Source organism: Rhinolophus hipposideros, assembly GCF_964194185.1.
Source record: "Rhinolophus hipposideros genome assembly, chromosome: 16".
Taxonomy (NCBI): domain Eukaryota; kingdom Metazoa; phylum Chordata; class Mammalia; order Chiroptera; family Rhinolophidae; genus Rhinolophus; species Rhinolophus hipposideros.
This window is the reverse complement of record NC_138062.1, coordinates 17,845,521-17,868,579: the sequence shown is the minus strand read 5'-3', so window position 1 is coordinate 17,868,579 and position 23,059 is coordinate 17,845,521. Positions and strand designations below refer to the sequence as shown.

Sequence of the window (23,059 nt, the reverse complement as noted above, 5' to 3'; positions counted from 1 at the left end):
AGTTTCATGCATGTACTTGTTTGAGAAACAGATTTTATATCTACCACCCTCAGAGATAGTGACAAGATACTAAATAGGGAAACTGGTAAACAATCCATAAATATTCTTATAATATGATAAACTGACACAAGAGAAACTCCACAAATACAATATTTAACATTTGATAGTAAAAACTGAAAATGCTAAAATGGTAATCAGAGGTATTCATTAACCCCATATTGCTTCATGAATAGCATGACTACAATCACCTATAATTTTTTCTTGCATACAGGCTGTTATGAATCAACTGGGGGGAAAAGTTAGAAAGAATCAGTTGTAGTTATCTAATTAATTAAGAGTAGATGGTGATTGTGTAAATATAAGAATCACACACAACACTGACAAAATTACAAGTTAATCAGTGAAGTTCAATAAAAGCTAGCTGAAATTTAGTAACTTCTGACTAGAAATTTAAAAGCTACTTTATATTTATAAACACGTGATTGGCACGTAAAATATAAACATATATGCTGACTGCGATACCTGTTAAAAATTTAGGGCTTGGTTTAAGACCTGAGTTCTTTCTTAGGTTCTCATTTTTTAAAGTTATTTTTAAAAATAGATATGATCAAATTTGTTCTTTCCTGTTTTTAATACTCCACATTGGCGCTTTTAAAGTCAGTCTTACAAAGCATCTTTGAAGAGATAGAGACAAAACCAAAGCTCCAATGGGGGGAAAAAACAAAATCCTTTTGGTGATCCTATTAAATGCACATTTAACATATCATTTCAAAATCTGTGATGGGAGAAGCGAGTGTCAGTATCATCAGGCTGTATCTTTCCATCCCAAAGAGTAAGCATGAGGCAGGGTGGCAAACAGGCCTAAACTATGGAAGCTACTAAATGGAGGCAAGTACCCTGGGCTTCCACAGATTCTAGATTCAAATGCCACCTAATGACATTGTCATCCCTGCAATAGGAAAACAGGAAAAAAAAAAAAATCAAGGTGGTTTCCAAAAAGCTCCCCGGTGATTCTGATATTCCCATGACTTGTCCCCAAAATGAGAACTAGAGAACCAAGCATATGCCATGCCTCATCTTCTCACCCTTAAAACCTGATACAGGGGTTCTCAAAATAAGTGAGAACCCCTGAATTCAACTAGTTTATGCCCTGGACTACTTGTAGAGCCCAAAGTTGTGGTATCAGCCAGACCGGTGTCAATGCAAAGTCAAAAGAGTATTTCTGACAGACACGGATACAGGCCACGAAACTAAAACCTCACAAAGACTATTTCTTCTACTCTTCAGAGTTGAGCCAAGCTGGCTTTAGGATCTGAGCGTCCACTGGGTAGGTAGGAGCTGACTTTACAGGCACCCTAGTTTATCCTGTCTGGCCAGTTCCAACCATTTGTGTCACACCATAAGCCTGCAGAAGAGGTTCCCCAGCTAGGCTCACAGAAAGAGCTTCAGGTCTAATTCTGCAAAGACGAAAAAAACAGACTGAGTGGGAACTCGCACTCATCAGGGGCGATTACCAAAAGCTATTTTGGAGATAAGTCCTATGGTAAATATTCTAAAGAAATACAAAAAGGTGGTGAAAAGATAAAATCCGAAATTTCTGCAGAATTGAAAAAAAAAAAAGTTCTGCTGGGAAAGTACGAAAAATATCCTCAATAGGATCTTCTAAAAAGTGCTCCCTCCAAGAAGGAAATGTAAGCATTTTACAGGCTCAGAGCTCTCCACTCCTCTCAGAAATTCCCAGTGCTCACTGGCAGGCCTCCACATTGCCTAGCTTGGTTGGCAAATATTCAAATACAGTTATTCAAAATATGTTAATGAAGCTAACACGGTGCTCCCATCACGTAACCCACCCTGTCTTTCTTTGTGGGAACTGAACCTGTGCAGGTTAAAACAGGCGTGCCAAACACTTGCTAAGTGAGATTACTGACTGTTGGCTCAATGACTGCCAATTTAAAGTAAGCACTGAAGAAGAATGGCTTTGCTCAAATGTAAGCTGTCTTAAAAATGAATGTTTTGATGTTTAAGTCACTCCTGTCCCCATATCCCTCTATCGGTATGAAAACCTTAACATTGGTGATTTACATTTTTTCAAGGGACCATATTCAAAGTACCTTAAAGATTCCAAGATAGTTTACAAGTATTCTTTTTAAAATTCCCAGTGAAACATTTTTCAGCCTACAAATGAAGAAATGGAAGCAGTGGTTACACACTGTGTAGATAATGGCAATAGAATCAAAAGCAGAACGCTGTTATTTTATTAGTTAATATACCTATTCAACAATATTTCTTTAGCCCAATGTCAGGTATTTCTTTTGTGTACGCAAAGAAATCACAAAGCAGCTAGTTACTCATCTTTGGTCTGTACGTATTCTAAAGATCTCAGTATTTTCCCCACAAAATCAGACTATCTGATTAAAATTAGCCTTCCTCTTTCTCCCTGCCTCCCCAAAAAGCATGAACTTGTTTCTTCCTCTACACAGACATTCCACACTTAGTCTGCATCTTAAAACTTAGGCCATGCAGTGTCATTTTCAGCGGAACAGAAAGTGCTGGTTCCAAAAAAAATCTCAACATCTCCTAGTTCCTAAATTAGTCCCCAGAACACCAGCCCTTCTGAAGGAAATCAAAATTAAAGGGAGGTTGGAAGGGAGGTATAAATGGGATTATATACTTACCCAGGGTGACTCATTCTCATATGCTCAAGATTAAACTGAGCACTGATCTAGGATCAGGAAAGAATTTTTCCTCAGGGGCAGAAAGGGGTGTGGGGTTTGCAAATGTTCACTAAAGTAGGATCTTCTGTGTGGATCAGGTAAGCAAATCCCACATAATTAACTTCCTACTACAGGGAAGGAGCAAATACAGGTGAGGTGCACACCTTCCCAAGAGGTGTTGGTAAATTTTATGTTACGTGTTTTTTTATCCACAATTAAAAATTTTAAAAAGAGAGACATTGGGATGAATTTACCATATTGTCATTGCTTTGAGGAGCAGCTAAAATGCTCTTACCATGTCAAAGTGTTTGAATTTTAGAAACTACACCAACAGCAGGAGGTGGAGGTGGCATCCTGGGAATGGCACCAGGCTGGGCGTCAGGAAGCTTGGGTTTGTTCATGTCTACCTCTGCCTGCTGAAACCAACTGGATCTGGACGTGGGGCATTTCCCAGGCCTCAATTCCCTAGGGCCTCATTTTTCTCATTCAGAATAGCAACAAGAATAAAAGTTCTTCTCCTTTAATTACTTTACGAAAAATTGGTCTTTATCTTCCTTGAGTCATTTTCTTCTCCTTAAGGGTTTCAATAAAAATCTCAAAGTTATAAAAACTTATTCTGGTTTGGAAATATATGGTTTAGAAACACAACAGATTCTATCTGAAAACAGACATGACTGTTTTCAAGGCTAAAACCTTATTTGAAAGATTCAAGATATTTCAATATCCATGTTCCAAGTTTCCTTGGTAAGAACATGGGTTTCTTAACATACAACTATTTCTCCAGCTTGGGAATCAAAACCACAAGTGCTAAAAAATTAGTGTGCATAATACCTACCATAAAAAAAGTATGTTTTTGTTGTTTAAGAATCACTGAAATAAATAGGAAGATATTATGCATTTAAATATTCTGAGTATTAAAAATTACAACTTAAAACATAGAAATAATCAAAGTACCAACATACCATGAATATTAAGTCAATGTATATTTCCTACTCAAATATAAGTCAATATAAAATTCTAAGGCTAACTATATACATTAACTTGAATGATAAATCTTACATAATTATTAAAGAAACATTTCACTTTAGTGACTTAGCAAAAGGCAATAAATCTGCTTAACTAATATCATGTAACTTATTTTCTGTATGTTAGACTAAAACACCCCCACTTTTAATTGATAAAATTGATAAACTATATATTCTTTTGTGCTGCACTTGGATTCCTACTTAATGTTATGGTTCTCCCCAAGAGCATTTAATACTTGTTTTCAGCCAATTTAATAATAATGCATGGGAAACACCTACCACCATGTTAAACACCCTATGGATTAGAATAAATTATGGGGGGAAATTCTGAAAAAATAATTAGAACCATTAAGAGAGTCATAGGAAAGATTTACCAAGTGTATGGTTTAAAAACATAAGAAAGCAAAGGAATAAGGTCACCTGAAATGAAGAGAGCAAGTTGTGAGGCCAGCCTTCATTCTTTGTGCAGACAGGAGTCCCAGGAATCTAGCCTTTCTTAGTTGACAGAGTAAGTGGTAGAAGTTGGTTCTGGGTCTCCACCACCATCCAGCAAGAGCCCTTCTATTATTCACTTCAAGAGCGAAGTGATATACTAACCAAACGTACTTAGACTGTCAGTGCAATGAGAGGGTGTGGTAGAGACTTCATATAATCACAATAATGATCCTCAACACTTACAGAGCAGATATGAAGGTTCTGTAAGATCTTGTGGGCAGATGGGCATACTATTAAGAGAATGAAGAATTCCTGAGTAAACGTACCGAGTTGAAGGGAGACAGCATGGAGGATGGTGAAAAGGAGGGGAAGGAGGAAAGATTAGCAAGCTAATGCCGAAGTTCTACAGTATAATCTGGGTTCTGTACATTGAAACCATGGAAAAATGAACCCTTTGCCACAGAGATGGTTCGGGTAGAGTAAATGCAAACACGAACACTTGGATGAAGAGAGAGAGCAGGGTAAAGAACGATTTAACACTAAGGACAGCAATTTTTAAAAGTAACTCCCCAAATTCCTCTTACTTTAGGGGAGGGAGTGTCAAGATTTTTCTGTAAGGTAATTGAATGGAATCATAAAGTTCCCCTAAGAAAATACTATGTCAAAAAATTATAGCTGTCTAGAAACACATTAAGTTCAGTAGGCAGTTGGAAGTAAAATCTTGTACTTCAGTCCTTTGCTAGGATTAAACTACCATTCCCACCTGGTCCCCCTCTTAACCAATTTTCTGAAATAGAGTCTGTCTTACCTCTCTCTCTCTTTTGCTCTCTTTCTCTAAAATGGATTTTAAAATCAAGGTTTACGTTAAAAGAGATAGATTAGAATACATGTATTAAGACACACACACACACACACACACACACACAGGTGTGTGGGACAAGAGAACTTCTTTAGTCAACAACTCTGGTGCTCTTTCACAAATCAAAAACATCTCAACTAACCAAAAATTAGGGCAAACCAGACATGTATTATAAAGACAGTGGGAAAGAATGTTTGAAATCAGAACTAGTCCAGGAAATCTGGGCTGTATTTCAACAATATGCTTTCACATTCAATAACCAGAATAACCAGAACTTCTGGTGAAGAGCTAATCCTCTTCCATTTTTCCTGTTCATCTTTAAGTCATTCATAAACTCTTGATTCAGGAACACACACTCTTTTTTAAATCGATACCTACATAATACTTCCCTTGATTTAATAACGTCTTTTGAGCTTCTTGGCAATGGTTAGGACTTTCTCATAGACTAACCTTTCTAAAAATTCCCTTTCACTTTTGTCATCCTCTAAATATGTATTTAGGGGGCAGTTTGATCTAAATCACTGCTAGAAACCACCAGGCATCTATCTTTTTAAGCATCGTGGCATGTTTCTCTTATCTCACAGAAGACAGGCTAAACTACTTTCTGAGTTTTGGTTCTTGTCTTTCTATCCCACTCTTTGTACGTATTTACTTCCATTGGATTTTCTTCCTTCTCTCTTTTTTTTCCTCCACACCCAACTCAGGATCTCTCTAAGTTTAATTTAAGGGTCACCTATATCAGAATTAGCAGGGATTTGGATTAAAAAATACAGTTTTCTGGACCTCTACCTAGATTTACTAAAAATATCAGAAGGTGAGTAAGGCTCGAGAATCTTCATTTTATGTACAGCATAGGGAATATAGCCAATAGTATTGTAATAACTTTGCAGAGTGACAGATGATTACTAGCTGTATCGTGGTGATCACAAAAGGTATATAAATGTTGAGTATGTTGTACACCTGAAACTCATATAATATTGCATGTCAACTATCCTCAATTTTTAAAAAGTGAATGGAAAGAACTGGTAAAAAAACAACACAAAAACCCTTCATTTTAGAAGTTACCCAGGTGATTGTTATATTGAAGTTTAAACTGAAATTTGAGGACCCACTGCCCCAAACCCTTGATTCTTCCCAAATCAAAGGATATAGGGACTCTACCAAACTATAAATAAGTACCATCAGAGCCTCTGAGAAGACAAGAGTATGGTGTGGTTCTCTTCACTTTCCTTTTAAAACACAGATGGAAGAGGCAAGAAAGCAAGGAGAGTGGAACCTGAAATGAATCTGAGACATCAGCATAAATGTAGACCCGTCAGCCTTGCTCTGTGGCTACTGCAAATTACAGGAGCCAGACCTACAAGAGGACTGATTACACGTCATTTATAAAAAGCAAATGAGCTGGGCGGCTCCTGAACAATGAATGGTGATATTCAAGCCACGAGGTAATAAAAAGCATGAAGAAATGACTCCGCAACCCCTCCCCACCCAGGCAACAACTGGTTGTCCTCTAGCTACAATTAGTAAGACCAAAGTGAGCATTTGGGTAATGGCTTAAATGACAACAGACCGTTTGAGAGAGACCGTCTATCACATAAACCTTTGTGAGGTGTTACGCAGCACCAACCTCTGGTGTTCAAAAGCTCAGCCATCTCTATGACTGCTTTTCTCAACCTTATCAAAGTCAGAAAAAAATAAATGTTTGGTTCCAGTGCTATGAATTATGAATTATGAATTATGGCTTTTAATGGAAACATAGGGAAATAAACTAAGTAAATAACGCAGACGTAAGAACCAAGCTTTATGAAGGATCTCTCTGTATGAGGGTTCTTCAACTTCGGCACGATCGATATTTTGGCCCGACAGTTCTTTGTTGGAGGGGCTGTCCCGTGCACGACACGATGTTCAGTAGCATCCCTGACATCTGCCTACTAATAGTGAGTAGCACCCCTAGTGTGACAATCAATAATGTCTCCACACATTGCCCAATGTCCCCTGTGGGGGCAAAATCACCTGCCTTCTCATACTAAAACCCACTGCTCTACACAGAAACATCACGAAGAAATGTCCATATTAGTGAAACAGCTCATAGAATATATTTTCAACATCATAAAAATCTCATGATTTTTGCTCTTCTGTAACATATATCCTTTAAGTATATCATCCTATTTTTCTATAAATTTTTCCATTACCAGGGACTGAAATACAAAATCTTGACATTGTTTTGGTAAGCTATCCATGGCATTACAAAAGTACCAAATAACGAAATAATTCAGTGGGCTCCTCACTTTTCCTGGTCACAGTCAATCAGTTGAAATTAATTTTATCTCCAAAGTATTTACGTCCATTTCACAGAGCAACGTATCCATCTGGCACAGGTGGCACAGAGCTAGGGCCCATGAGACTTTTAGGAGCCCATGAAAAGTGTCCTAATATTAATTTCTTTTAAAATTAGAATTAAAACAAAATGAATACAGACAGTCCCCAATTTCAGAGGGTCCAACATATGATTTTTTGACTTTACTATAGTGCAAAAGCAATCCATATTCGGTAGAAACCATACTTTGAATTTTGATCATTTCCCGGGCTAGCAATAAGTGGTACGCTGTTCACTCGTGACGCTGGACAGCAGCAGTACGCGTAGCTCCCAGTCAGCCAGGCCATCGGCCAGATAAACACCCCAGACTGTAGTGGGCTATGTTGCCAGTGTTTTTTGGATATTGTGTTCTGAGCACGTTTCAGGTAGGCTAGGCTGAGCTACGATGTCCGGTAGGTTAGGTATATTAAACGTATTTTCGACTTAACGATATTTTCAAATTATCGGTTTATTGGCACGGAACCCCATCCTATAATCCCCATCCTGTAATAATGAATATATAATAATAAAACCAATTTGGGATATGTTCATCTTTGTACTGACGCAGTTGCAAAATATCATTTTCATTCCTCTTTTGTAGGGCGGGGGTGCTCATGAAGGCAAAGTACCTGAGGTCCACAAAAGTGGCCCCGCGATCTAAAGGGGAGAGAAACAGCAATTCAAACGAGCAAGAATAATCAGGCGTGGCATGGCAGAGTGTCAAAGGAGGACACAACAGATGCTCCCGGCCACTCATGTCTACATGTGTGAGTGATGGTGGTGGTGGGAGCTCAGGGGAGGCTTCTAGGGAGCAGAGAAGAAGCAGAAGTTAGCCTGGTTGTGCGAGCAGCGAAGGAAAGGCCAAGAATTCCTGGAGGAGGGAAGAGCACGCGCAAAGGCCAGAGTGAGAGGTCACAGGGCCGATCTGGGACGTGAAAGTTCAGTGCAGATGAAGTAAAGAGCATGAGTGAGAGGCAGCGACAGACGCCACGGGTGGCAATATACTGGTGCACATCATAAAGAGCCTTCCCTGCAAGCCATTAGAGCGTTGGGCATTCCCAAGAGCAAGGAACACTGCAGACAACGTCAAACCAAGGAACGGTATTATCAGGTTTGTGTTTCAGAAAGGCTACTCTGGCTGCCTTGATAAGGACAGTCTGTAGGGGCCAAGAATGGAAGGAGGGAGACCAACTGACCATTGCAACAATCCAGAAGAAAGGGAAAGGTAGCTTAGGCAACAGAAGGGTCAGTAAGTCAAGAGATATTTGGGAGCTAAAACCGACAGGATTTGGTCACTGAATGCAGAGAATGGGGGAGGGACAACAAAGAAAATCTTAAGCCACAGGACAAGGGATGGCAGTGCGATTGACTGTGAGGGACCAGGCGTAGGGAGAGGGTGGTAAGACCTACTGTGGGCATGCTGAATTGCTCTTGGGTATGTAAGCAATTAGGGATTGAAGCAGTTAAGACACATAGATGTGGAGCGAGAAATGGATCGAGATAAATCTTTGAATCACCAGCACATAATTCAGGGGCATTTAAGATCCGCAGACGGTCTTTAAAGATGAGAAAACATGCTAGGTTATAATAACATTCGTGTGCTAATTTGTAAGGATTCTGTGGAAATTGAGTGCCCAGAGCTTTTATCAAATGTTCAAAGGAGTTCATGAACTCACAATAGATGAAGAAGCACTAACTATGAGACGGGAAGACACCATCCAGGGCTAGCACTAGAACCCATAGAACTCCAGCCATTAAAGAAACCAGAGCCTGGTATCAGGAAGGCACAGAAAGAACATATTTTGAGAGGAGGGGTTGGTCATCTCCATCAATGCAGTCAGGCGTTCCATGAAAAATAAGAACTAAAAAGTTCAAATCTAGTTCTACTAGATTTGGCAATCAGGAGGTCACGGGGGACCTTGGAGTTTACATACATGTGGTGGAAAAAGATCCAGGCTGTATTCTGTTACGAAATGAGTGGCAGGTGAGGAAGCAGGGACAGCCAAGTGTACAAAACCCACTCAAGAATCTGGCTGGGAAATGGAGCAACAGAAAGAGTCTCACTCCAGCCCGATCTTTGACAAGTAAAGCCACCTATTAAGGTCCTGGTGAAATCTCTCTCACCACCTTCATTCAGCCTTCAGAGTCCCTGACTCTACCTCCCTCTGCTGAATTCTTCTACAGCCTTGCCTTACACATTACTGATCATGATCCAGTTTGCAGTACTGAGTACATCCTATGTCCCTCGTAGCATTAAACTGCTAAATGGCGGAGATAGTGCCTTCTTGGCCCTCTTCTGAACTCTTTGCAGTGTGTTGTTCACAGTGGGCATTCCCGTAGTGACCAAAGGATCTGACCTGAGAGGTGAGAGATGTGGCCCTGCCAGAACAGCTGGTTAACTTGTATGACCTTGGACAAATCAATTAGTCTCCCAGTGGCTCATTTTTATTCCCTGTAAAACCAAGAGGTTGGACTCTTGACTAGGGGAGGAGGAGGTATGTGTAACCGGAAAAGATATTCAATATAGCTGTTTTGGTAATGCAAATCATAGAAAGTAAAACTGGATTACAAGTCAAAAGACATTCAAACAACACCTAAGAGACAAATGGGTTAAAAAAGATTGAGAAACATTGGATGGATTAGATGATTTACAATTTTAGGTTTAAAATTCTACAATTATTTTCTCATGCTGTTTAAGGGATTGTGCAAGGTACCACATTGTATATTTTCGATACAGAAAACAAATGCCGTCTTTGTCCTCTGGAAATTAATATCCTATACCAAATACCAAGAGAAATGAAGCCATAATTTTCTTTGTAAAACAGATCATGTGTATACACCTTCTACTGTGTATACTGTGAGTCATTATAAAAATCATCTAGAAAAATATATTAAATATAAAAACATATTAGACTTGTTTTTCCTATTTTGACTATTTGCTTAAGTGAAGAGATAGGAAAAAAGAATACTGTTCAATAGCACCAGTTTAATTTTGTGCCCCTTTCTTTGGAAATAAATGACCCATACACCCAGTGAAGGTTACTCAGAAAGCTTCGATTAGATGTAACAGCATCACGAGAAACTAATCACCTTCCCAAATATATTTTGCCTTCTTACTAGTTCAGTATTTTCTTTTAACTTTTCTTAACGCTTCAAACATGTAAACCTGAAATTGTCAGGGAGCACTTGTAAAATCCAACACTTCTACACAGCTTTAGGGTCAACTGTAACTTTTGCCAGAGGGAAGGAGGTTCAAATAATACCTCCCTAACTGAAATGAGGTGACCGTTCCTCATCAAGCTCTATGTAACACCACTGGAATTCAAAACACAGGAGGCAGCCTTTTACCAAGTGCTGCTCTTCCCAGAGTCAAAGATTAAAGTGCTTCTCTCCTGCTAATCAAATGGTCATCCCTCCAAGCAGAAGCACTTTCATCTTGGCTCCCAGGACTCCGGCCAAGGCACTGATGGGAATGTGTGATGGACTGGAGCTCAGAAAGCACACCAGGTACTTAATTCTTTAATCAGCTAGTCATCTTAGGGAGGAGTTCTGCTAGTCAGAAAGTGGCCTAACCACATTTTCCAACACAGTAGTAACTGAAAACTGCATTTCAGGAGAGAAAAACAATCTACATGCTGGGTGGAACATTATTATTCTCAGTCTCAATTACCATATTCCAGAGATATAAATAACTCCCCCTTTTTAGAGAAAAGGTGAAAGAATGTGTGTGTAAAGATTCTGACACAACCACTTTGTGGTATTGGTGGCTAGGCTTATGTTACAGAGGAAGAAGTGGAAACAAAGGGGAAAAGAGCAGGAGGGTAGGGATCCATGGACAAAGAGTGCTTTTACCTTTCTCCCACTTAAAAAAAGCTAGCAAATAAAATGTTATAGCAATTGGCTAACTGATGTATTAAATAAATAATACCACTGACAACAAAAATAGATTGCGTTCTTAACCTTTTCCTGATGTCCTGCATTTGCTTTTCACGAAAGTTAAGTGTCTTAACTAAATTTATATTCACCTGCTCATTTCATGTATTAATATAATAGCTAAGTAGCTCTAAGCAATAATGACAAATATTCAAGGCAACCAAGCAACATGAAAGTATGTTACAAAGCCTTGGTGTTAACTGACATTTTTTCCCCTCTTTAGACCAGATGATATCCTCCTGTCACTTTTCTCTTGAAATGTAAAACGGAATTTTGATGTTTTCTTTTTCCATGTATGATATTGTTAAAGAAGAATGTATAAAATTGTTTTCAAAAACTTTTAAACTACATGAGTCAAAACAAAGGAAAATAAGTTAAAAAGGGAAAAGAAAAACAATTACAAGGATAGTTAAAGCAAAGTTTAGTATTTTTCTTCCTTTAAAAAAAAAATGACCTAAGATTTTTTTTACATCTAAAAGAAATTTTTGGACTCTCAATATATTGTTTTTAATTCATGGAACAATGTAGACATGTTGTTTTCCTTTTAGGACATTGTTTTTTTTGAACACATAGGGAATTACCTAGGCCAAGTATGAATTCAAAGTAAAAAGCTGGGAGAAAAAAACACACACCACCATAAGAAAAACTCATGGTAAATTTGGCATTCTTTCCAGCATATAAAAATAAAACCTAGTTTAAAAATATGATAAAAATGTCTGCAACATACACAAAGGAAAGAACAATTACATGGTAGAAAAAATTAAGATAACTCACATTTCCCCTTCTAGAAGCTCTTTTCTTTGCAACTTAGGTCTTCATGTGAAGTTTGCATATAGTAGCTCTGCTAAAAACAACCACATGGAAAATTTTTGTTCCAGATAATACTGCAGAACGGGGCTTGGCAGCAACAAGTTGTAATCAGAATGCTTCAAGAGCTAATGTAACAGAGATAACGACCTAACATGCATTTCAGTGCACAGTCTTTACTGTTTTTTTATAAAGCAGGCTGTGAGAAGGTCAAAAGTTACGAGGCTCTACTTCATATGCATTCAGCAATGAGAGTTTTTCTCTACAGTTAGGGAGAATTATGGTCCTATGAATAAAAGAATTGCTTAAAATATAAAAGATTCTTTTTTTCCAGGTAAGGCATTCTTGTATCATTTAAGGTGCTCACACATACAAGCCTGGAATGGCCAAAAAAACCTTCCAATTCCTAAAATGACTTTTCCCAGTAATTACACAAGCCTGTATTCCATCTACAATTCATTAAGGCTCCTCCAACCATCGAGCTGGCACCTGAAGGGGCTACTTATTCAATGAATGTGGAAATCCACGGTACAATCAGCCACCTTCCCCCAGGAGTAATCTAAAGAGAATGCTAATTTTATTTGTGCTTGTAGCCCAAGAGGGACGGAAAAATGGACCTGGACTTGGTAAGTTTCCTTTATTTAGTCCGCAGGCTGATTATATAAAAGGAGTCACAGAAATGCTGTGACTTCAGTCCAAGTTCAAATGGCAAATTCAGACTGAGCTCTAACTTCGTGGAAATTAGCCACCATGTAAATGCAAGGAATGTGAAATGAGAGAAACCCCTCCATCAATGGTCAGAAGGGGTTTAATGTGATCCAATGGTGTTATTCTCCTTCCTCCAGCACTAGCTGGCACTCACACAGCTGGGCTAAGATGGCTTCCAAAGTCCAAAATAAGAGGCTAGCCCAAGGCAGCGCTGGCCCTCCTGCTGGAACTCAGAAGCAAGTGAATCAAAGACTCTTTTATTCTCCCTCCCACCAGAACATGCTCCCTCTCTGTTGTAAACTACATGCTTGCCAGAATGAATTATTTAGCTCAAAACAGACATAAAGAAATCTTAAATAACACGTCCCTTGGAATTTTAATAAGTTCAGGTGACCAAACAAGTTGCTTTGTTTGTTTCTAGTCTGATACATAAAACTCACTTGTGGCCAGGACCTCATCAGGAGCGTTATTGAGTCATGGCAGAAAAAGAAACTTCTGCAACCAGAAGTACACCTACATCCAAACTCCACGTATGAAACTGACGTGTTTGGAAGCTGTTCTTTTCACTGGGCTATCTAAACTCAACACAAAGTCTTTGTTCTTCTGTGAAAAATCGGACTTCCCTTATGATATTGCTATTTCTGCCAGCAGTTCCTCAGTTCTTTCAAGACCTGAACCTGAAATTCATTTCTGACCTCTTCCCTGGCAGCCCCCTTCCCCCTCCCCTCTCAGTCGGAACTCTTAAGCAATTACTGTCTGCATCATTCATTGGGTGATTAATCATACAGGGCTTTATGATATGTCTTGTAAAACAATTTAAATGTCCATGCATTTACAGCTTGTCTTCACAATTAGATTAGAAACTCCTTAAGGACAGGGATTGGGCCTTTCCCTCCATCTTGTTCCACATATGACACATTACAAAAGCTCCAGAAATAGCACTTTGTTTATTTATTCAGTCAACAGGGATTTGCTGAACTTCTGCTCTGAGCCTGGCACTGACTGGGTGCTGAAGACATGGCACCCAGCACAGAAACTCCACAAACTCACTGTGCTCAGTGAGCTTGCATTCTGCTAGGCTAAACACCAGAAGGTCCCCAAAGAACTCTGCTTGAGAAGTTCCTAATATAGTCACTGAACTATTTAAGATGAACAATAAATTAAGATTTATTTCCCCAAAAGGAGGCCTACTGAGAAGCTCCCCATTCTGCCTCCTCCCCCTAAGGAAATGTCTAAGAAGAGGAATGTAAAACTGCAAGAGTTTAGAACGTAGATCTGTTGCCCACCCCATCCCCACTTTCTAGATAAGAAACCTGAGGCTCAGACTTGGTAAAAAGATCAGGTGGGTAGATCACATGGGTAGTGGCCAAGTCAAGTCAAATCCTGGGTCCTGACACTCAGTCCGAGGTTCCTAACACAATTTACCCAAAACCATTCCAAAAATAAAGTAATAATCTACCTGCTACAATGTTCCTTCTCCTATGTTAGTCCCTATATGAAAATTAGGAGTGCTGGTACTTGAATGTTTTGAATCTACCACATCTTAAAATTTCTTAATCTGCAAATTATCAGGACCTTATCCACCTTTTTTCATGTTGATTCCAAAATATGGAATTTTACTTAGTCTTAAAAAGTGCTTTGTCATTTTATTTCTTTCATATTTTTAAAGCAGACATAATGACAAAACACATTGAAATAGCCAAGTCAGCTGTCAACCAGATTATCCAAGTATGACTCTTGCCAGATTATATTTTGTTGAAAGATGATCTTTTAAAAAAATTTAAAATCAAATTTTTCAAACAGAACGCTGAAATTACCCTCCAAACTGAGATATCTTCCTAATGGTAATTTTGAATCTCCAAAGACAACAAGCAGATTTAGGAATTCGGCAAGTTTTACATGGAGAGTTTTATACCCATCATTAAGTTCAGGTACGACGAAAGTATTAGCTATCATTAACTATCATAAAGGTTTACTGTAATTGGTAGTTGATGATCTTTGTTAATAGAAGCAATGTTCCTGCCTCACTGGAAAAGGTAAAAAGAAAACATTAGGAATTTGAATGGGATGTTTACTAATATGAGGATTACGAGAAAAAAATGTTTTTCAACAGGATAATTATGCGACTTGAGTCACTGTAAGCAGTAGCTTCAGAATCCATCGATTGCTTCTGCAAAGGGAAGAGCTTCCAGACATCTCAGGGCCCTTTGTTGTAGTGACACTGTTGAGCAGAGACATAACGCTCAGCACAGATCCCCACGTTGTCCTTGAACCAAGGAGACGCTGCTACTCTGGAGGCCGTGCCCCTCTCCATGTAAGAGGTCAGGTGCTCATGCAGAGGAAGAGGCTATTTCTGTTTCTAGGCCCATTTCCAGAACTGGGGTTGTGTTCTGGAAGTCCAGACAAGAACCATGCTCTTAACTGACAGCTGAAGAGCAGATCCCAAGCTGGGCGCAGATTACACACCCGAGAGAACTGGCTGAGGTCTTGCTCCCAGGCCGGCTGGCGGCTAACAGACCACCTTGCTTTGGCCTCAGAAGCAGGTTCTCCTGCTGAGATTGCATACCTGCCCAATGCTGACAGCTGGGCCATGGAGGAGCCCAAACTTGGTGTCCACGCTTGAGGCAGGCCAGAGGGAAGTTCCTCCTGCAGAGACGTGGTGACAGCCTGCTGGCTTGAATCAATCCTTTGTTTTCAGACTTGCGTTTTATCTCAGCTAAAATTTCAAGTCCTGATGAAAAATCTACCATTATTTCCAATGGCTAGCTTGTCTTTAAATAATGCTTTAAAAACCTGAGCACGACTGTTGTGTGCACACTACCAAGAGTTTACTTGTTTTCTGTTTCCTTACTGGTGGTGACCTGTATATCATTCCACTCAGATCCTCAAAAGTGAAAAAGCAGCTGTTTGAGATACAACACAGGATAAAACCAGCAACACCGTAGAAGCAAAATGCAAAGAAGCATGAAAATGTTCACCTCCATTTTAGGTATACTTTAAAAAGTTCAGAGGAGGAAACGCATGAAAGAAGTACTTTCGGGTGGTAGATGAGGGTAAAGGGGATCAAATATATGGTGATGGAAGGAGAACTGACTCTGGGTGGTGAACACACAATGGGATTTATAGACGATGTAATACAGAATTATACACCTGAAGTCTATGTAACTTTTCTAACAATTGTCACCCCAATAAACTTTAATTAAAAAAAAGTACTTTCTCACTCTTTTGCAAGGAAATATAGAAAAAGTTAAGAAGAGACAAAAAGGCTAGGGAATCCGCTAACCATTGCAGTGTTTCTCTCACTTTCTTTTATGCCACTTTCACTCTATTTAGGAAATTCAAGGAAAGCTTCCATATCAGATGAACACACTAGTATGCAAAACCAACTCTCCCTGAGTAGACTATCAAACAGTAAATATAAAATGGAGTTGTAAATGGAACACACTGGGGCCATACCTTGAGATGACTTTAAAGATAAAACTAAAACTTTTTGTCACTTAAAAGCCCTTATGGATCATCTTAAGGAATGTTTGGACTACCGCATAAATACTGTAAACAGCAAGACAACTGTCAAAGTCCCATGGACCAAATGTTTCCCAGCTGAATCAATGCTCAAATTCTCTGAAGTCTCAATTAACAATTACAGTACCATGACTCCAAGTATCTTTGCACAGCGGATCCATTCATTAAAAACCAGTATCAAGCAACATTTTGCCTGTTGCGTGGCTAACAATGTTCCCTTCTATCCAGAAAATCAAGATTTTATATGAAAAGAAACACAAGCACAGGAAATGCATACATTCATTGGCTATATCTTTGAGGGTTGAAATTGGCTTAGCGAAAGCAATCTAAACTGTATACCAAAGCCACAAGATCAATCATCTGGGAATTTCAAAATCTTCTGGGCAACCACCTTGACAGCGAAACTATACGATCAGCCTCATTTTAACTTGTAATCCCCCAGTCGCCTTCTTGGATCCCTCAATTCTGAGAGCCACGCTGCCCACTGTCTTCCTGGGCTATCCCCATGCACTTCACTAATGTGTAAATTAAACACGAATACTTGGCTGGGCAAGAAAAACTCAGCCTCCCTTCAGCTGTTAAGCAGATTCTTCTCCCTGTTGAAAACACAACTTAGGGAGCCTAATGTCTCTTTTAAGTATTATATTTTCCGACTACACTAAGCTTATTCCTCAAAACAACTATTAAAAAACAAACAAAAAACCACGGCATTCAGCGTGGGCACACAAACAGAAACCACTTTACATTGTACTTGTCTCATCTTCTTGAAGAGTCAGAAAGCTGCCCGAAGGGTCTCATGTGTCATTAGCAGTGCCCGTCTGATCCACACCTGATCTTCTCCTTGTATTCTTAATATTCATAGACTCCTAGAAAGTTATAATCTGAGAGGACCTTTAGAGATGATCTAGTCTGAGCTCCACTTAAAATGCACTGGATGAGACTCATTAACCTCTTCCAGCCCAGTCAGTCAGGCAGATCTGGGTTCAAATCCTGCCTCTGGCACATTCTGGTAATGCAGATTGTTTTCTTATCTGAAAAAACAGAGATGATACCTACCTCATAAAACTCTGGGATGATTAAATGAAATAATACATTTTTTTAAATTTAGACTTTCTTTTTTTTTGTTGTTCCTTTTAAGATAATTTTTTGGCCGATTTTCTTTCTGGTTTATATTACATTACATTGCAAGTCCAAGAGATAGGGCTTTTCTCCTACTGTATTTCCTAATCTTATGATTCATAGCCCAGTGTGTAGCACCTTTTGAGAGAACCATAGACCAACTATGTGAAAGAATACATTAAACCTCTATAGCCACTACCTATTTCAGCAAATGTATTGTACTTTAGTTCCCCAAAAACCCAACCACTTAGGTTTACATCTTTCCCAAACTGTGCCTTCTCAAAACATATACCTCTTTCTATCTCCCTGCTCTCTCTTCTTACACTCATACATCCTTCTGTCTAAAACTAAGAGCTGAGAAAAACCACTGCCTCTCCCAAATTTTTGAAATAAAATTAGCATTTTTACCAGGATAGTAATGCAAACTGTGATAGGTGGAGAGACAGGATTTGGAAGGATTCAAAACTTCTGGCAAACTTTCTCAGGATGTGTGGCATCAAGTCCTTAAATGAGAATTGTTATAACAATTATGGCAGAAAGTAAACCAGAAATTCACTGGTCAATTCTCGATGAAGCTAAATACTGCACTTCACTCCATTCTTTGCAAGCAAACAGTGGCTAACAGGATTAACCCGAGTCTAATATTGGGTTAAATATCCTTCAACAAGAAACAGGTTCCATTAGCAGTGTCGGTCCCCTGGTAGTAAATTTATATTTAAGGGGGCATAAATTTTGCTTTTGAAATACATTTGACTAAAAAAAATGTGCTCCATATGCCAGGGCAATAGTGTCATTTCTTTCCTTAGCAGGGGGGCAGCAACAAAGGGACCAACGGGGGAAAACAGGATAAGATCCCAGTCCCCGGAAGACGACACAGATTTCCACCAAAGTAAGGTTGGTTCTTTCAAGGAATGTTTTCCGTAACACCTAAAACAGTTTAACACATAATCGGCATCTTGTACCAATTACACAAATACCATTTAAGCAACTCTGGTGGCCTGGAAAAGGACCACAGAAATCCTTCCTGGCCTCAGCTGTCCCCTCCTGCGGGGCTTGACAGCGTGTCCAAGGCACCCAAACACCAGCCACCAGGCTCCCCCCAGCGCCCTCCTCTCGCAGCAAGCTGCTAAGGCTCTTGGGCCAAACTCCAATGTTGCTGGATTCAAAACCGCGAAAATGTGAACCCTGCAAAGCAAACGGTAGAGCGCGTAATAACTTCTCATTCTTCCTCTTTTCGCGGATTGGAGATGCTTGCGTCTGACTCTAAACCAACTATCCAGGTCCACAGCCCGCTTCCCGCAATCTACCTCCAGGGGAAGGCAAGAGGGTGTACGGACCAAAGAGAGGGCTGGTGAGTTCTACATTTTCAGCGAATTTCCTAGTGCGGGAAATGTACCCAGCAGCCCCATAACGATTAGATGCAGATATAAAGGAAGGAGAATGCTCTTCTCCCCACCGCTGCTAAAAGGAATAATAAAACCATGCAGCGGGCGTTTAGCTGGAAATGCCGGGCCCTCCTCTGGACTACAGAGGCCCGCAAAGCAGGCGTCCGGAGTCTGAAGAAAGTTACCCGCCCAAGTGGAGGCCAGAACAGGAGTACAAGGTCGGTCCCAAAGGGGCCGAGGGGCAAGAGATGGGGTCTAACCAGCCCCGCGCGCGGCCAGCTGCAGCTGCAGCGAGAGGTGTGGGCACCGAGGCCCGTGGAGCACCCGCCGAAACTGTACTTACATAACGCTTCAACTTTTTCTCCGGGGGGGACTTGCGGAGCCATCCCGAGCAGACCACTTCGCCGCCGCTCATGGTGCGCGCCTCTCGGGCTCCGGCCCGGGCAGCAGAGGGGCGGGCGGGCGCGATCCCGATCCAGTCGGCGCCCGCCGGCAGCGCAGACGCTGGGACCTGGCTCTCCGGCCGCGCAGCTCGGGCCGACGGGGCGGGCGGGCTACAAGGAGCGCCGGCTCTCCGCGTCCGGCTCCCCGCGTCCGAGCCTCTCTCTCGCAGATCCGCGAACTCGAACAGAAACGGGCTGTGCCGCGGAGGCCGACACCTCGGAGCAGCGGCCGTCCCCGGACCGAGGGCGCCCCGGCCTCCCTTCACGGCGTCCGCCTTCCAGCCAGGCGCCCCGTCCCGCGGCCTCCTCGGCGGCGATCGGGATCCGTGGGACTCTGCCCCGGCCCGGAGCAGGAGCCTCGGTCCCCTGCGCTCCGCCCCCTAGGGACAGGACCTCCCCAGAGTGCTTTCCGAAAGACACCGTGCTGCACGCGCACACACGCACACACACTCACACACACACAATGCCCCGCGCAGCGTCCACTCCAGCTGCCCGCTCTCGGTTTCGGTGCGCCCGGGACAATCCTCTCCTTCGCCCTGGTCGGAGGAGGGCGGGTCACTGCCCCGCACGCCCGGGAAGCGGGGAGGAGAGGGAAAACTGCGAGGGTCCGGTGGGCAGTGGGCGCAGGGCAGGTCCTGGGTCGGCCGCCAAGCGCTGGGCAGCGCAGGGCGCCAGGCGCCAGGGACCCAGCAGGTTTCGCCGGAGGGTGGGTTCACGCTCGCGGCCGCCGAAGAGGGCGGGGAGCGGGGAGGAACCAGGCGCTCGGCTCCTCGGCTCTGGGGATGGATCCCACTGTCCCGTCCCCCGGCGCTCCTTCGGCGCCGCCTCCCCCACCCGGGGCCAGCGGCAGCTTCTGAGCCGCCCGGCCCACGGCCCCGATCCCTCCCGCTCCCGACTCCCTCTTCCTCCCTTTTCTCCTCCCCTTCCCACGTTCGGGCCGGCTCCGGTTTCTGCCCAGACTTTCTCTGAAACTCCGCCCGAGGGCTTCCAGCCAAAACAACAAGGGCCAGGGGGGAGGGGATGAAAGGAGGAGGGAGCGAGAGAGGGAGGGAACGGGAGTCCGAGAGGCACCCTGGGATCTGTAGTTCTGCAGGCTGGAGCGGGGTCCTCCGCCTCCCCCTGGCGATGGTGGCCTGAGCCCCCAGCCCGCTCCGTGCTGGGAACGGGAGGCGTAGGCCTCGGCAAGGGTATCGCTGTAGGGACTTGGGCGCGGGGAGAGTGAGGAACGTCCGAGGGTTTACCATCTTGGCTCACCCGGGAGTCAGTGCGGAGTTTGTACTACTGCATGAGATCTGGAGTTTGGGGAGTTTCCTCTGTTTGACAGCCTGCAAAGTAAAAGAGCCGGTAGGGAGACCGCAGAGCCTTGGGGAGGCAGCGACCCCGCCGATTCCTGCCCGGGAAACCGAAGGGCCGAGGGCGGAGGGCGCGTGGGAGCGCGCCATAGATACCTGCCTGAAGGGGAGCACAGACGGGGACCCACCCGGGCTAGCGTGGTCTGGTCCCCCGAGCAGCCCTGCCAGAGTGGCGGATCTCTTAGAGGGGCCAAAGGATTCGATTGAGTCAATCTCGGGGACACTGTAAAGCCTCACACTGCCTCCATTTGTCGCCAGTTTCTTCCACTTGACTTTGTATTTGTTTAAAGTCTCCCTTTGGGATGTTGGACGAGAAAAGGGAAAGTTACTGGATGCCCTAGTTCTATTTGCCTCCTTGTGTGTGTTTTACAATTATGATACCTGGTCCTGAGAGTAACATGATCCTGTAATAGAAATAGCTTTTCCAACTTATTTATGAAAAACTAAGCCCCAACACAAATTTCAGAAGGTAATATAAATAATCAGATAAAAGTACTAAAACATTAGGAGATAAGTGAACATTTCTGGAAACAACCTCAGGCGTTTTCTTATTTAAACACGTTCATATTCAGGTCTCCTCTGAGTTTGAAAATGTAAAATTATAGTAGGAAATTAGGTGCTGCGGTGGCGATATACACAAGTTCCTACACTCATGGAGGTGACACTCCCGTGGTGCCATAGGAGAGTAAAAAAGTGAAAGGTCTGTGGAGTACAGATTGTGATAAATGTTGTGCCCTGAGGGAAATAAACCCTATAAGGTGAAAGAACAATGGGATGGAACTAGGTTAGATAGGATAAGAGGTAAGTATTCCTTGAGGAGGCATTTAGCCCGATATTTGAAAGATGTTGTAAAGAGAGAACTAGACTCGTTTTGTGGAAGAATAAAAGGCGTAACCGTAAGGAGGACTGAGAAAGAAAGAACAAGCGAGATGTTTGTTGTAAGGGTTTTTTAGAACACAAGTGAGTAATTTTTATGGCAGCTAATGAACCAAAATAATTTCTTTTTAAGTACCGTGTTTCCCGGAAAATAAGACCTAGCTGGACAATCAGCTCTAATGTGTCTTTTGGAGCAAAAATTAATATAAGACCTCGTCTTATTTTACTATAAGACTGGGTCTGCTAGGTCTTATTTCCAGGGAAATGGTATGTGAACACAAATTTTGCCACAGGTCGTCCAACTCAAAATAAATCATCGAATTTGTTTTCACTTCTCCCATAGGCAGTGTGTCTACACCAAGTCAAAAGTATTTATGATTAACTTTGGTAAGACTGGTCCACCCTTGCTTAGTTAACTGTTGGCTTTGGGAAATTTACCACTGTCTCCACTCCTGTTATAAAGTCGTTTTGAAAGAAAAATCGTAATGTATCTTGTACTATTTAGCTTTTGGAAGTTCCAATAATATTTTCAAAGAAGGGATTCAGTTATCCCATTTCTATACAAGAAATCTTTAAATATTTTTCCATATCATTGACTCTGTTTTAGATGAGTATTTCTAGAGCTCAAATAAGGGTTGAGGAGAGGTTGACAATAGATACGTCTCCATGTACGTATTTTAGAAAGGAAATTTGCATTATTTTACATCATATGCCATTTTTCGAGTATCTGTTACATTTTATATCTAAAATCTATTATACACAAGTATTTTAAATTTCATTCCTACAACAAACATTTATGGAATATCCTAGTATGTATAAGTCCCTGAGGACCACAGATACAATAGGGAGGAAAGCCAGACCTGTTCCCGTAGTCCTCCATCCTGGAAAAAAAAAGGTTTTAAGATAATTAACCCCATAACTTCTACAATACAATTAATAAATGCTATGAAAGAAAAAAAAATAGAGTGTCTTATTTGGGTGTATAACAGGATCCCCCCCGCCCCCCCCCCCCCCCCCATGGAAGGAGAGTGAGCAGGTTAGGAAAGACTTCCTTTGGAAAAGACTTTAAACTGAGGTTCTCAGGATGAGTACAAATTGGCCTGGCCACGTTGTGGAGAAGAGGTTCTAGACAAAAGAGAAACTACTAGGTTACAAGTCATTAGGCTGGAAGGAGCTCCTGAGTACCTGAAAGACGGCAGCAGTGGGGCGAGTGAGAGGGGACACTGGGTGAGAGGGTGAGGTTCCAGAGACAGGCCAGGGAAAGATTGTGCAGACCCGTGGAGATCTCAGAGTTTGGACTTTTCCTTGGAGCAAATGACCATGTCATTTCCTGTGACCTTCAAATCACCTCTCACAATTCTCTCTATGGGCTTTATTATTCACCTCCAGCACCCCGCTTTAACCATATATCTTCAACTTGATCTTTCAAGTTTTTCCAATATAATCTTTCTTCTCAACAGCTTTTGCAGCCTGTTGATACCTGTGCTTTCTCATGATCCATCAGACCTCTCCTTTCTTCACCCCT

General features: G+C 41.9%; 1 protein-coding gene across 8 annotated transcripts in view; it reads right to left on the bottom strand.

The window, feature by feature from the left end:
• GAB1 (GRB2 associated binding protein 1) overlaps positions 1–20,273 on the bottom strand; it is a 113,938-nt gene extending 93,665 nt beyond the window's left edge. For 2 of the 8 annotated variants that reach the window (XM_081077738.1, XM_081077740.1), the window contains exon 1: positions 19,207–20,240. In XM_081077738.1, coding sequence (XP_080933864.1) covers positions 19,207–19,278 — 72 coding nt within the window. In that variant the 5' untranslated portion in view covers positions 19,279–20,240. Of the gene's footprint in view, positions 1–12,096; positions 12,237–19,206 lie in introns of those variants that run through there. The other 6 variants (XM_081077744.1, XM_081077743.1, XM_081077741.1 and 3 more) reach the window with 5 other exon arrangements.
• Between the last annotated feature and the right edge of the window lie 2,786 nt (positions 20,274–23,059).